Raw genomic sequence first — 14,402 nt, forward strand, 5'->3', positions numbered from 1 at the left:
GAGGTTAAGAGAAGATCATTGGTTACTTTTACTAAGACAGTCTCTGTGCTGTGATTGGCTCTAAAGCCAGACTGAAAGCTCTGTATAAATTGTTCCTAAGTAGGTGATCACATAGTTGACCTGTGATGACTTTTTCAAAAATTTTGGAAACTAAAGGGAGATTAGATATTGGTCTATAATTGGACGAGTCATTTTTATGGAGAGGTTTGATTACAGTGGTTTTAAAGGTCTGTGGTACATAACCTGTTACTATAGATGTGTTAATACAGTTCATCATATTATTAACCATTTATTAGTAGTTTTAACCCACAACATGAATGGTTTTATCACTTATCAAGTCAGCCTGCTTTGATAACGGACAGTGATCAGTTTCCCTTCATTACAACAGCACACGCGTTTTTTTATCGTCATGTGTCATCACCTTTGTGAAGAAACTCACTCTGCCAGTTTTCTCCATTGTAGTGATTGGTCAGACTTTGCTAGCTCCACCCCTTTCATGTGAACACGCATGTACCCAGGCTGAAAACACTTGGCTTCAATTAGCGTGTTGTTATCGACCTCCGTAGGACAGCTTCTCTCTGACAGGGAATGTTTGGTTAGTTGACGCCCGTTAATGGAGATTAATCCAGGATACAATTATCTAGATTCATAGCATAGGACCTTTATGTCCTAAAATTATATCTAATTCATTCATTTAATTTACTACAGCAAAATAAATCACGTTTAAAAGTTTATTCTATAATTGTATAATAATGGCATTATTAAAACTGAACCTTGTGATTAACGCTGTGTTGCTGTGTTTTTCCAGTAACGTTAGCATATCTTCATCTATTATCTGCTAATGATGCCTTAATCTACTAGTTTAGCGGGGGATAATCCACTAACATGCTTTAATGCACACATGTAAACGTAAAAAAGTGCATCACAAACTGTCTAATCCACTCTAGGGTGTTTTTGGAACAAAGAGGAAAAGTTTTATAGATATTTATCATAGACTCAGAGCTAGCGAAGCTTTACAAGCAGTGAATATTTGTTTGACTGAAATACCGTAAATTCTGTAATATGTCACCTTTTTCATTTAAAGATATTGGTCTGTGACTTATCAGAGCTGAAAGTAATGGATTACAAGTACTCACATTACTGTAATTGAGTTGCTTTGATGGGTTCTCGTACTTTAGTATATTTCTAAATCACTAATTTTATTTGTACAAGTACGTTTTAAAACATTTCTACACCAACCACTACTGAGTGAATTATTTTCTGTTTTAAAATGATCAACAGACATTGTGAAACTACAAAAAATGAAATGACCAGACAACAACAAATGCATCACATCATAGCCGACAAATCAGATTTAACGTAATGCATCACATCATAGCCCACCAATCAGATTAAACGTAATGCATTAGATCATAGCCCACCAATCAGATTAAATGTAATGCATTAGCTCCTAGCCCACCAATCAGATTAAACGTAATGCATTAGATCATAGCCCACCAATCAGATTAAACGTAATGCATTAGATCATCGCCCACCAATCAGATTAAACGTAATGCATTAGATCATCGCCCACCAATCAGATTAAACGTAATGCATTAGATCATAGCCCACCAATCAGATTAAACGTAATGCATTAGATCATAGCCCACCAATCAGATTAAAAGTAATGCATTAGATCATCGCCCACCAATCAGATTAAACGTAATGCATTAGATCATAGCCCACCAATCAGATTAAATGTAATGCATTAGATCATAGCCAACTAATCAGATTAAATGTAATGCATTAGATCATAGCCCACCAATCAGATTAAATGTAATGCATTAGATCATAGCCCACCAATCAGATTAAACGTAATGCATTAGATCATAGCCCACCAATCAGATTAAACGTAATGCATTAGATCATCGCCCACCAATCAGATTAAACGTAATGCATTAGATCATAGCCCACCAATCAGATTAAACGTAATGCATTAGATCATAGCCCACCAATCAGATTAAACGTAATGCATTAGATCATCGCCCACCAATCAGATTAAACGTAATGCATTAGATCATAGCCCACCAATCAGATTAAATGTAATGCATTAGATCATAGCCAACTAATCAGATTAAACGTAATGCATTAGATCATAGCCAACCAATCAGATTAAATGTAATGCATTAGATCATAGCCCACCAATCAGATTAAACGTAATGCATTAGATCATAGCCCACCAATCAGATTAAACGTAATGCATTTGATAGCCAACTAATCAGATTAGCGCCAAAACAGCATTGAATGCCAGTTATTTTCTCAGTTTTAGAGTTTATAAATGTATCTATACTTGGAGCCTGATACATTTTTTTTATTTTTTTTTATTGTGAATTGAATTAATTTGTGTTATTATTTTTTTTTTTTTTTAAATTTACATTTTGACAAACCTTTTATTTAATACAGATGCCTTTGTGGAAAATAAATTAGATTAAAATTGTGGAAGATTTCATTTTTTCCTTTTTTTGGTTTCTACATCTGTAAAGGAACCAACAATAACTGTGTGGGTGAAAGTAACTAGTAACTTTGACTTTAAATACTATTTAATTGAGCTACTTTTTACTTGTACTTGAGTATTTTATGTATGATTTACTTGTACCTGTTCTTGAGGATATATCAGTACTTTTTACACCTCTGTGACTTATACAATGAAGCGACTTATATGTAAGTTTTTGGCCAACAGCTCCCCCTGGTGAGTAAAATGTTCATTAGTTTTCTATTGTTGTATAAGACGCTCTCTCATTGGTAGTAATTATGCCTGATGTAACAGTCTATACATACAGTATATCCACTATGAGGAGTAAAATGTGTGTTTGCATTATTTAATTTAATATATTTCCATGATAATATGACATACATTTAATCACAAAAGGCAGCATCGAACAGATCAATATTGACAGGTTGTCATGGCAACTCAGGCTAAAATGGAAGCTCAATGTTGACAGGTTGTCATGGCAACTCAGGCTAAAATGGGAGCTCAATGTTGACAGGTTGTCATGGCAACTCAGGCTAAGATAAAAACTGCAGAATCTACATCATTCAACAGAATCTGCTCGTGCACCGTCAGAAACGACTAAAGTAGCTTTAATAATATAGATTAACGTTGACCAAAGGTTGTCATCAGTGAGCAACGTTTGAGACCAAGGTGAGTTTCTAATAATAATGTCAACTTTAATGACTAATTTAGTGATTTTCCACAATCCAGTGAGTAAATACTGCTTGTTTTAATCTAAATGTGTTTAAATATTAAGTCATAATCTTGTGTAAATGAGCTGATATTGTAAAGATCTTTGGAACGACTCAAGCTCCTCCCACTGCTGGTGCAAACTCCATTATTGGTTATAAGATCTTCTTCGTTCTAAGCATTTGGTGGATTAGGGTCTAGATTTCCGATGCATTATATCAATTCTGGACTGGTGTGGGACAACATATATGTTTGGGACGATGCATCAATACAAAACATTTACGTCGACATATTTTTTGCGTCAAATGGGCGGGGCGATATGGCCTTTTTTAAATGTCTGAATATTTTCAAGCTGTAATATGATATACGATATACATCTCAATATTTTGCCCTTGCCTTGAGATGATGCTTTGATGTATAAAACCAGAATGGCAATATTCAATATATATTGTTGTTTTCTCTGTGATGTAATTGGGGTTTCCCCTATTATAGCAAAGTGCACCCTCGGATCTGGGTTGGTTGCGTTTGAATATGTGATCGATTGATTTGGTCTTGAACTTTCCTGGTGTGCCTAAGGCATAAAGCGGCGGTGCAGAAGGTAGATATATGTGACAGAGAATAATTACAATGACTAGGGTCATGTCTGGTGTAAACCACATGTATATTAGAGGTTGGATAGAGCTTTTGTAGTAGATTCCAGTCCTAGTTTCTAGTTTACTATGTCCTTGAGGTGGTAGATGTTATTGAATGCATTGACTAGTTGGCTAATTAGGAATGCCATATCTTGGCTCGTAGGGTTTATTCAGCTCACGATTGACGGCTAGTCTGTTAGTTTTGTTGTTCTGTATAGCTTAATTTGGTTTTGGTAGACCCACTTGAGCTTTTGTTTGGTCTTTGTGCTGGGAATCTTTATTTGGGGGTCCGGTCCATTTGGGAAGAAATTTCTTCACTAGTTTGGTTGCATGATGATCGTTTTTGAGCAAAACTGTAATATTAGACTCTGTCTCCAACCTGTAGTTCCTCCTGTGAGGCTTTTTGGTTGTAGTAGGCTTTATGGCCCTTAGTGCTCTCTTTGAGGTGTTTTAGAGCAAACGTGAGCGTAGCTTGGAGGTGGTTCTCAGGATCGATCATGTATTGGTGAGTGGTGTAGGTGGTAGCAATGTTAGCTTGTCCTGGTTGGTACAGGAGGTGTGTGGGTAGAGTCATCTGCCTGCCCGTCATCATTTAAAAAAGGTGGGACGCACTAATATGAAGCTGTACGGACACAAATGACTCAAAATAAATGAGATATTCTTTAATTCTAAGTAACTCAAAGGTTACTTTTTCTAGTAACGCATTACTTTTTGGTGTAAGTGATCAAAATAGTAACTGAGTTACTTTGTGAATGAAGTAACTAGTAACGGTAACTAGTTACTTTTTTTTCAGTAACTAGCACAACACTGGTTACAGCCAACAATAAAATGTTGATTGTGTGTTTCTACGTCATGTTCGCCCCCTGTCCAATCAGAGCCTTCCCAACCCCCAGACCTAAAGTGGAATTAACTAAAGCCAAATAAACCGCTTTTCCATGTAAACCTCAGTTCTGGAATTACTATTACCATGTAAACATGAAGCAGAATGATTTAATGCAGAATAACTCATTCTGAATTTAAAAAAACATCATGTAACCGTGGCTACTGAGGAGTTTAGAACAACCGTTGATATGCTGGGGAAGAACTCCACATCTGAGAACATCAAAGGAAGAGCAAAAAGTAGAACAAAAAAAAAGAACAAAAGGCAGAACTAAAAACCCAGAGCTCACAGAGCAGATACTTCCTCAGGAGAGAAAACACAGACATAGTGTGAAAGCCCAAAGCTGCAGATAGGAGAGAATAGGAAACATCTGGAACAGCCCCTGATTCAAAGAAAGACTAATACGTCCCAGAATTAACATCCTTCCCACAGATGAGACACTAATACTAAGCTGCTCTTAAACGGTAAATCTCATGGTGCTACCATCTTTTAGCACAGAAGACAATCTAACAACAAGTACATTATGATTACAGTGACCAGCATTTTTTCCAATTACAATTAAATCACAATTATTTTTTTAGCCTCAGAAATCCAATTACACTTACAGTACGTTATCATTAACTTTACAATTATTCAGAAATACTGAGCCTGAAATAGATAACCTAATAAAAGTCAACCTTTCTCTTGTGTTAGCTTTCTGTTAGCATCTCATATGATAACGGGTCTTAAGTCAGCTGTAAAATACACTTTTAAAATGGTAAAATGTGGGAAAGCTTGATATAAACATTTTAATAATATTTTAACTATATATGTGTAGAACATGTTCACCAGTTTAGCATTAAGTAAACATTGCAATTACAATTACAAAGTAAATTATCTGAACTCAACTAGAATTTAATGAGATTACGACAGCAACAGATTTTTAAAATTACAATTATAACTACACCATCTTTGTAATTAATTATCAATTACATGACTACAATTATAACTGACTCCAACCCTGCTCAGAAGCTGCCAGCTAATAATGGTAATCTACTTATAATATGTTTTCTTGTGTTTCAGGTTGTTTACCAAAGCAGTGACAGTGCATCAGTAGTGAAGAGTGGGAATAAGATTGTCATGGATCAGTCCATGAGGAGAGAAACTGACCCCCAACCACCTGCTGATGAGTGGTTAGATATCTTTAGAACTGGTTCGCTAATGAAAAAGGTGCTGCAGGCTGGAAGAGGAAGATACAGTATGCCACAACCTGGACAGATTGTGAAGATTCATCTAATAACACGTCTGTTGGATGGGACGCTGATCAACAAGGGCTCGGAGTTGTCGTTCACTTTGGGAGACATTGAAGTGATCTATGCAGTGGATGTAGCGGTGCAATTCATGGAAATGAGAGAGAAGGCGCTCTTCCAGGTTCAGTCAGCGGTTGTGTTGGAAATTACGCTCCTGGAAGCTACTGATGCTCCAGACCTGAAGCTGCTGCCCCCCACTGAGAAGATTGATCTGGCCACCTGCAAGAGGGAGCAAGGGGGTTTGAGCTGGAAGTGGCTGCTTGGTGCCACTGCAGTAGCCATTGGTGGCATCGCTCTGTCTGTGGCCATCTATGCTAGAAAGTGATTCAAGAACTGTAGTAACGACACGACTTAAACACTGGAGCACATCTGGCAGAGCATTCTGACCATGTGGTCCATGAGGGTGAAAATATTAATCAGTTTATGACCTCCTCACTGTCACTCTCTGTTCTCTGCTATGTATGTGTGACAAATAATGTCATCATCCTCTACAGTTACAAGATGCATTTTGTAGAGGAACAAATGAGAATTAATATTCAAAAATATGAATTATTAATATGAATATGTTTGTTTTCCAGGAGTGCATCTGAAATTGATGTTTAATAAAAGTTTAAATGTAAAAAAAAAACCAATGTGTACATTTTTATTTTACAAGCATCTATTCACATAGGTTACAAGCATAATGATGATAAATACAGGGTGACTACAGGTAAGAAGAATATAAAAATATATATTTATGACTTTTTAATACCACCTTAAGAACATTTAAGACTAAACTTATGATGGAAATACAGACCAAAGGGAAAATATATTGTTTTACAATTAAAGGCATTGATGACAGTTATTATAATGTACAATAAAGAAAAATGAAAATATTCAGTTGTTTAAGAACATTATCCAAATGTGTTCATTAATGTGGAAAGAAAACAAAAATATCAACATTGTCTAAAATGATATTTATTATAACACAATTCTTACAACATTTAATACCAGTGAACAATAACCAGAAATCAAAACTGACTGGAACCTGTGAGCAAACCAAACACCAAAGTGCTTTTATCAGATCCTTCACTGTGTAATGCCATTTGTGGAGCTTTGATCTAAAATTAGGACTTCTAAGAAAATGTCAATAACTTGACTAAAACTGACTTTTGAAGGAAAAAATAAATGATCAATCAATACAAATATTTCCATCAAAGAAGCCACTATACTGTACTATTTGCTTATATGAATTGTCACTGACCAACCCCTATTAACAGCTTCATTTCTGTCCTGGCTAATGAAACCTTATATTTCTATTATGGGCCCACCTTAGACATAACAATGTGAACACACACTTTTCATATGAAATGTTGTGAAAACGGGCGCACGGTTGCTTAGTGGTTAGCATGTCCGCCTCACAGCAAGAAGGTCCTGAGTTCAAGCCCTGGGGTGGACTTGGGTCCTTTCTGTGTGGAGTTTGCATGTTCTCCCCGTGCTGCGTGGGTTTCCTCCGGGTACTCCGGCTTCCTCCCACAATCCAACAACATGACTGTAAGGTTGATTGGAGTCTCTAAATTGCCCATAGGAGTGAATGGTTGTCTGTGTCTGTGTTGCCCTGTAATGGACTGGCGCCCTGTCCAGAGTGTATCCCCGCCAAGCGCCCTATGAGAGCCGGAAATTGGCACCGGCAGACCCCCGCGACCCTGTTAAACGGGAATAAGCGGGTATGAAAATGGATGGATGGATTTTGTGAAAAAAAAAATACTGATGCACTTTTTTTCACTGTAAATAAATACACTTGACTGCATTTTTGGAACCTTGGACTACTTTTTAAGGCAACCCATGAGGCCATTCTTACAATAATGTTATGTTATGGCTAAAGGACACATATGAGGACAGGAGTGGATTGTTCTGTTAAATAACATTGTATTTATTATAAAATGTGCTACTCTATAGAAAGTTCAATATTAGCTTTTTGCTGATATCCAATATTGTCCAACACTAAATTTCCAATTTTAGTAATGGAAAAAGTCATGTTTGTTTTTGAATATTTCTTATTAATTATTCAATTATTTGTTTATTTATTTATTTCATGTTTTGAAAAATTAATATTATTTATATATTTTTCATTTTTATTGTGTTGTCTTAAACAACAGCACATACAGTAATTTTTCAATATCTGTGGAAAAACCAATATAACATTTGATAATATAGCCCATCCCTAATAGAAAGCATATATTCTATGAACAGGTCTGATCTCCTGTTAGATTCATTAGCACAATGATTCTCAACTGGTGGGTCGGGACCCAAAAGTGGGTTGCAGACCTATACTGGGTGGGTCATGGACAGCTGGTCAAAAATAAATGAATGCTTAATATTTCTCATGTTGGACTTGTCTTTTATTTTGAAAGAAAATTTCTTTTGCATTTCATGCTGTGAAATGCATGTTACACAGGAAAATATAGAGATTTATGTTTAAAAAAAGATTGTTTTCAACAGCTAATTGAGAAAAAATTAATTTGTGGTTGAATTCTAAAAAAAAAAAAGGGTCACAATTGAATGACCATGGTAAAATGTGGGTCCCAGGGTGAGACCAGATGAGAACCCCTACCTTAGCAGAAACCTCTCATGTTGCCCAGGTATAGCAGAGACATGATGGAACTCCCAGCTGTTAGCATGACCAGAATAGGAATGGCTAAATAACAATCATACATTTTATCTTCACTGAAGATCAAAGGACCAAAGATGTAAACCATCACAGGAGGAAGGTAAACAACGACGGTCACTATCATGCTGTTGGTGATGATCTGCAGAGCCTTCTTCTTCATTGGGTGGAGACCCGTCCTTCCACTGTGAGACTTCCTCAGCGTCCACAGTACTGAGGAGTTACAGATGATGATGACAGGCTATGACATACATAAACATGGTCCAGGGACTGTGGCTCGGCTCATCTATGACTGTGTTAATGGTTCCTTTAGCTAAAGTGATGGCCCACAATGCAGCAGCCACGAGGATGCCAACAGTTGGACTCCTGTGGGTGTGATAAAGGTATGTGGAACAAAAAGAGGCAAAATGTAGGAAAAAAGGAAACAAGTGTTATTTATTGGGCCAAAGGTTGATTATTTGGATGAAAAGTGGTTAACAATGGTTAAAGAATAGACAAAAATTGAATAAAAGTGTCAAAAAGAACTTAGAAAAATGGAGCAAAAATAGGACAAAGAGATATTTTTTGGCAAAAGGAGCTAAAATCTGAAAATACAAGAAAAAGTGTTAATTTTTTTTGGAAAATGGACAAAAATGGGACAAAGAAAATTGTAAAACAGCCAAAGAAAAGGATAAAAAAAAGGGTTTAAAAAGTTTCCCTTTTTAAGGTTTTCTGGGGAAATAATAATTAAAATGAAGACATAAAGAGCCACATGTTGAGAATCACTGACTTAATAACAGCTTTATCATGGTTTTAGTAAATGAATTTAATAAACTTTATAAATGGCTGCTCCACCCCTGGTCTTCATCATGAGAGGACAGACTGACAGACCAGCTACGACAGTAGAAACACCTTTAAAACACGTCCCAGGAGAACAAGGACTACAGAGAAGAGCTAAGAATCATGGGACATGTAGGATTTTAATGAAAACTACTACATGGTGGTGTTCTCCAGTCTGTAAGCTCTGAGGAGAACAGACTGTCTGCTCTCCTCAGAGCTTATATACATGGACAGTTATTACATACACACAGGCAGCATCAGGGGCAGCTAAAGGGCTGCAGGGGTCCTCAGGTAAAGACTGGAGCATCCGTCCAGATCGCCTGTATTAAATAGATGGTGAGGCTGATGTATGTCTTTCTGGATTATTCAGATTAAAAAATGAGTTTAAACAACCCGTGAACATCTGGAAGTCCCTTTGTGTCCAAGTGTGCAACAATTATTACAATAGTATTGATTAAAAAATGAAAAAAACAACAGAAAATCTCCCTACGTTGCTGAAAACGGAGCGTAGGGGGCGCCATCACTACAACATTGGGGTCCCCTACGCTCAACAGCACTGGAGAAAACCCTGGGAGCAGCTGCAGGATAATCCACAACACCAGTGAACAGGTGAGTTCATAAAATCTCTTAATAAGAGAAGTGAAGTTTAATTATTAATAACAGTAAACAGTTGAAGCAGCTTTCATTCACTGTTTATCACTGTTGAACATATCAATAGTACCATCTGATGGATATCCACAATCTAGAAGTGATGCTGATTGGCCCCAAACACAGTCAATACAGGGGCCACAATGAGTCTGTGTATCTGGTTTAGTTAGTGTTCAATGACGTGTGAAAGTCAAAGTGAGTCAGGTCACACAGAGAGGAGAGGGTGAACAATTAACCACCTGCACCTGTGCTGCCTTCACTCAACCTGGGATTTTCTGCCTCCTGCTAATGGTTGAATATATTCTACTGTAAAGAGGAGACTTTGATAAAGAAGTGTTTTAGATCAAACTAGTTCAGCTCTTTCTGATCAATCTAAGCACTCTTCTAACCTGGATATCAGAGATCATATGTTAGGGTTTCCTATAGAGACTCTATTTTCCCACACTCTCCTGGGGAAAGTGAATGCACCTCATAATGAAATGCAGAGCAGCTGATGGAGAAGCTGTGAGATGTTACAGAAGCTGAGCTAACATGCTAATGAACCCTTGTTCACTCCTTTAACTTTACATACACTTGTACACTTCATGTACACAAACGCTCCATCTCATTAAAGTACAATAAAAATGTATTGCATGAACATATATCGCCAAAAAGGAAAACTCAATATATGTTGAATCACGATACACTGGCCATCTCTATGTCATTAACAATAAAATAAGGAGGCTCTTTTACTTTACAGCCAGGCCTGCATGGGGTTGACACCCCTCTGTGTAGAGTTTGCATGTTCTCATCATGCCTGTGCGGTATTTCTCTATTAGTACTCTGGCTTCTTCACATAGCCCAAAAACATGTACTGTATGTTAGAATAGCTGTGGTTTTCATAATACATTGTGTTTGTCATTATTCTCTATCCCTTTACAATTAAGATTTCTATTTTACAAATACCTCATTTCATAAAAGTCTTAACTTATCTCTCCATAAAATACGTTGCTGCTTTGTTCCCTCTTATGTGTTAAAAGAGAATGGAAGGGTCTCTCATTGAGGTTTATTGATTTATTTCATTCAAGAGATTAAAATACATTTCTTTCTTGTCCACATTGAAAAAGAAATACATTTTTATGAAAAGATTATTGCATCAAAGATATAAGGCATAAATATTGAGAAAGCAACACATTTGTTCTATCAGTAATATCATAAGTAAGCACCATCCACAGATAGAAACCATGTGACCACTAAGTGTTTGTTTGGGTCCAGCCAAATGTCCTCAGACATTGAATGTTTATCTCTGTAGACAACACAGTCACTCCTTTCTTTTTGCTTCAGTGGTCGTTCACACTAGAATTAAAGAGCTTTTCACAAAAACACATTGTATGATTTAACAAAAAAAGAATGCATTTTATTGCATACATTAAGTATTTGATCACCAGCAAGAATTCTGGCTCTCAAAGACCTGTTAGTTTTTCTTTAAGAAGCCCTACTATTCCCCGTTCATTAGCCATATTAACTGTACCAGTTTGAACTGGTACCTGTATAAAAGACACCTGTCCACACACTCAATGACTCCAACACGGGCAAGACCAAAGAGCTGCTGGGACCACAATAACAAATGTTAGTATTAGTAACATGTCATCATGGATTCAAATCCTGCAGTGCCTGAAAGCTCCCCCAGCTTAAAGTCCGTGTAAAGCACAAATACATTAGTGTTATGAGTTTGTCACACCACAGAAACATGTGTCATTGACCACTGAGCCAAATCTGAAAGATGAAACAAATCGTTACGTATATCAAATTAAGTCTGAAAATCATGTTAAAACAAGCACTTCCCTCTGCTCTCTAACGCTGGGGGCGTGTCAGTTAGAGGCGCTGGAACCACGCCCACGAGTGAGAAGGAAGGCACCGCCTCCATGTATTAACCCTAACCCTATGGGAGAGAGCAGTGTGAAAGACCGAAACACTTAGGAAAACTCCAGAAATGCTTGGATCAGGCCACACGTAATAAATATTAGCAGAAAGGTCTGAATATGTACATCCCTCATGGGTAGAGTCCGCTAGAGGCCAAAAACAAAATCGCAGTGTATAAAAAGTGCTTATTTCATGGAAAATGTGACACCAGCGGACTCGTTTTATTTCTGAGTCTGAATATGTGGTTTGTTTTCGGCTATGGGCACAAAGTTTGACAGTGTCAGCATTTTGTGCATTTCATAGCCCAAATGACTAAACGGAGCTATTTCATGGTACGGCTGTACAGTCTCGCACGCCCCCTCCCAAAAGCACACGGTTGTTCTACCTCTGTTCCCATAGCGTGTTTTTATGTGTTTTTGCGCATACGCAGTCAGTTCCCAAGATAACAACCATTTACGTAAAAAGGCAGCTCTCTACGCTGCCTTTGGACGTAACCGAGCTATGCTAAATGCTATATGTAAGTTCACAGTACATTAGTGAATTAATTTCATGTGGCCGCTGCTGCTACGTTCTCTAGCTAGTGGGAGGGATAACACTACAGGCAGGATGACAGCGCTAGGCGATAGAGAAATTTTGTTTTGAGGAAAAAACGACAGCTTTTAAAAGATGAGAGACCAACACCTGAGTTACCAGAGCTTCAGCAAAGGTAAGGTCAGAACATTGTTGGTATTTTTCACAGTGAAAGGAAGAATTGACTTTGTGAATGCTCCTCACTGAGGCTTTTCTGAGTTGTTGTCATTTTCGCTGTGTTTCTGTGTTTCCAACACAAACAACGATGCGCTGTCGTGTCATGAGATATATCTTGTTGGGAGAGTATGGAGGCTATATTAAATAATTGCTCATGTTTTGTTAGATGGCTAAATGCTTGTTCAACCTATTTTAACTTTTTCACATAATTTCAACTTTTTTCAAACAATTTCAATTTTTTTCCACTTTTTCAACCTATTTTAATTTTATTCAACTTTTTCAACCATATTCAACCTTTTCTACCAATTTCAACTTTTTCAACCTATTTAACTTTTTCAACCAATTTCAACTTTTTCAACCAAATTGCTAACATTAATCTATTGTTAGGTTACTGCTATTTCTAGGTGAATGTTAATGCTAGGTTAGTGCTATTGCTACCCTAGTGCGATTGCTAGTTTAATGCTAACAAGCTAATGCTAATGCTAGGCTAATGGTAATGCTAGGCAAATATGATTGCTAGGCTAATTATAACGCATGGTTATTGCTAATGCTAGACTATTGCTAATACTACACTAATACAATTGCAAGGCTAATGCTAATGGTAATGCTAGGTTAATGCTAACATCAACAAAAGGGTAATGCTAGGTAAATACTGCACGAATGCTAATGCTAGGTTAATGCTACACTAATGTTGTTGCTAGGCTAATGCTACAGATAGGCTAATGTTAATGGTAAAGCTAGGCTGCAACAGTAACCCCAAGTTAATGCTAACGCTAACACTAATTTCATCATCAGCTTTCTCTCCAACGTTTTCAATCCATTTAAAAATTTTCTATCCAAATTTGAACTTTTTTCGAACAATTTAATTTTTTTCTACTTTTTGAATAAAGTTAAACTTTTTTTTACACCAATTTCAATTCTTTCAACCAATTTTAACTTTTTCAACCAATTTCAACTTTTTCAACCAATTTCAACTAATTTCAACTCTTCAACCAATTCCAACTTTTTCAGTCAATTTCAATGCAGTAACTATGAAAGTAACTAATAAACTAACTAAATATGTAAGTAACTAATGCAGTAACTGAGAAAGTAATTCATAAACTCGTACCTTTTTCAAACTATTGTAATATATATATTTTAATGTGTGTATGTACATATTTAATACTGTATCTAAAAAGAGCTGACTACTCTCCATTGATTAAATCTTGATCTTTTCCAGATATTGATAATATTCATTTTTAAGTAGAGTGAAAGGGTACTATTTTTAGGTTGAGGTTTTTAATAAAATGAATATTTCACCTCCATTTACCTTATTCCTGGTGCTGATACTACCTGTTCAGCTGTGCAGATAACATGGCAATGAGTGTTTGCACTCATTCTTTAAACAATCATAAGTTTCATGAACATTTTAAGACCATGAAAGGAAGACTTTACATAGATTTCATTTAAATGGGTGTAATAGAGGAAACTCTCCCCCCCTGTAGGACGATGCTGACCCTGAGGGGATCATACAACATGGGAGCCAGAGGCTCCCACAGGTCAGTGGCCATGACGACATGGTCACCATTTGCGAGGAGAAGGATGTACTCCCCCTCCTCGGAAAGCAAACAGGACAGTA

General features: G+C 36.8%; 1 protein-coding gene across 2 annotated transcripts; it reads left to right on the top strand.

Moving 5' to 3' along the window:
• Positions 1-3,062: 3,062 nt before the first annotated feature.
• Positions 3,063-6,451, top strand: LOC114460603 (peptidyl-prolyl cis-trans isomerase FKBP8-like). Of its 2 annotated transcripts, none has more exons than XM_028442513.1 (2): positions 3,063-3,181; positions 5,795-6,451. In XM_028442513.1, the coding sequence occupies exon 2, from the start codon at positions 5,852-5,854 to the stop codon at positions 6,344-6,346; it is 495 nt and encodes a 164-aa protein (XP_028298314.1). In that variant the 5' UTR covers positions 3,063-3,181; positions 5,795-5,851; the 3' UTR covers positions 6,347-6,451. The 2 variants fall into 2 exon arrangements, with proteins under 2 accessions (XP_028298314.1, XP_028298315.1); XM_028442514.1 differs by lacking the exon at positions 3,063-3,181 and adding an exon at positions 4,921-5,196.
• Positions 6,452-14,402: the final 7,951 nt, after the last annotated feature.

The sequence above is a fragment of the Gouania willdenowi genome, unplaced genomic scaffold (assembly GCF_900634775.1).
Source record: "Gouania willdenowi unplaced genomic scaffold, fGouWil2.1 scaffold_54_arrow_ctg1, whole genome shotgun sequence".
Lineage (NCBI taxonomy): Eukaryota > Metazoa > Chordata > Actinopteri > Blenniiformes > Gobiesocidae > Gouania > Gouania willdenowi.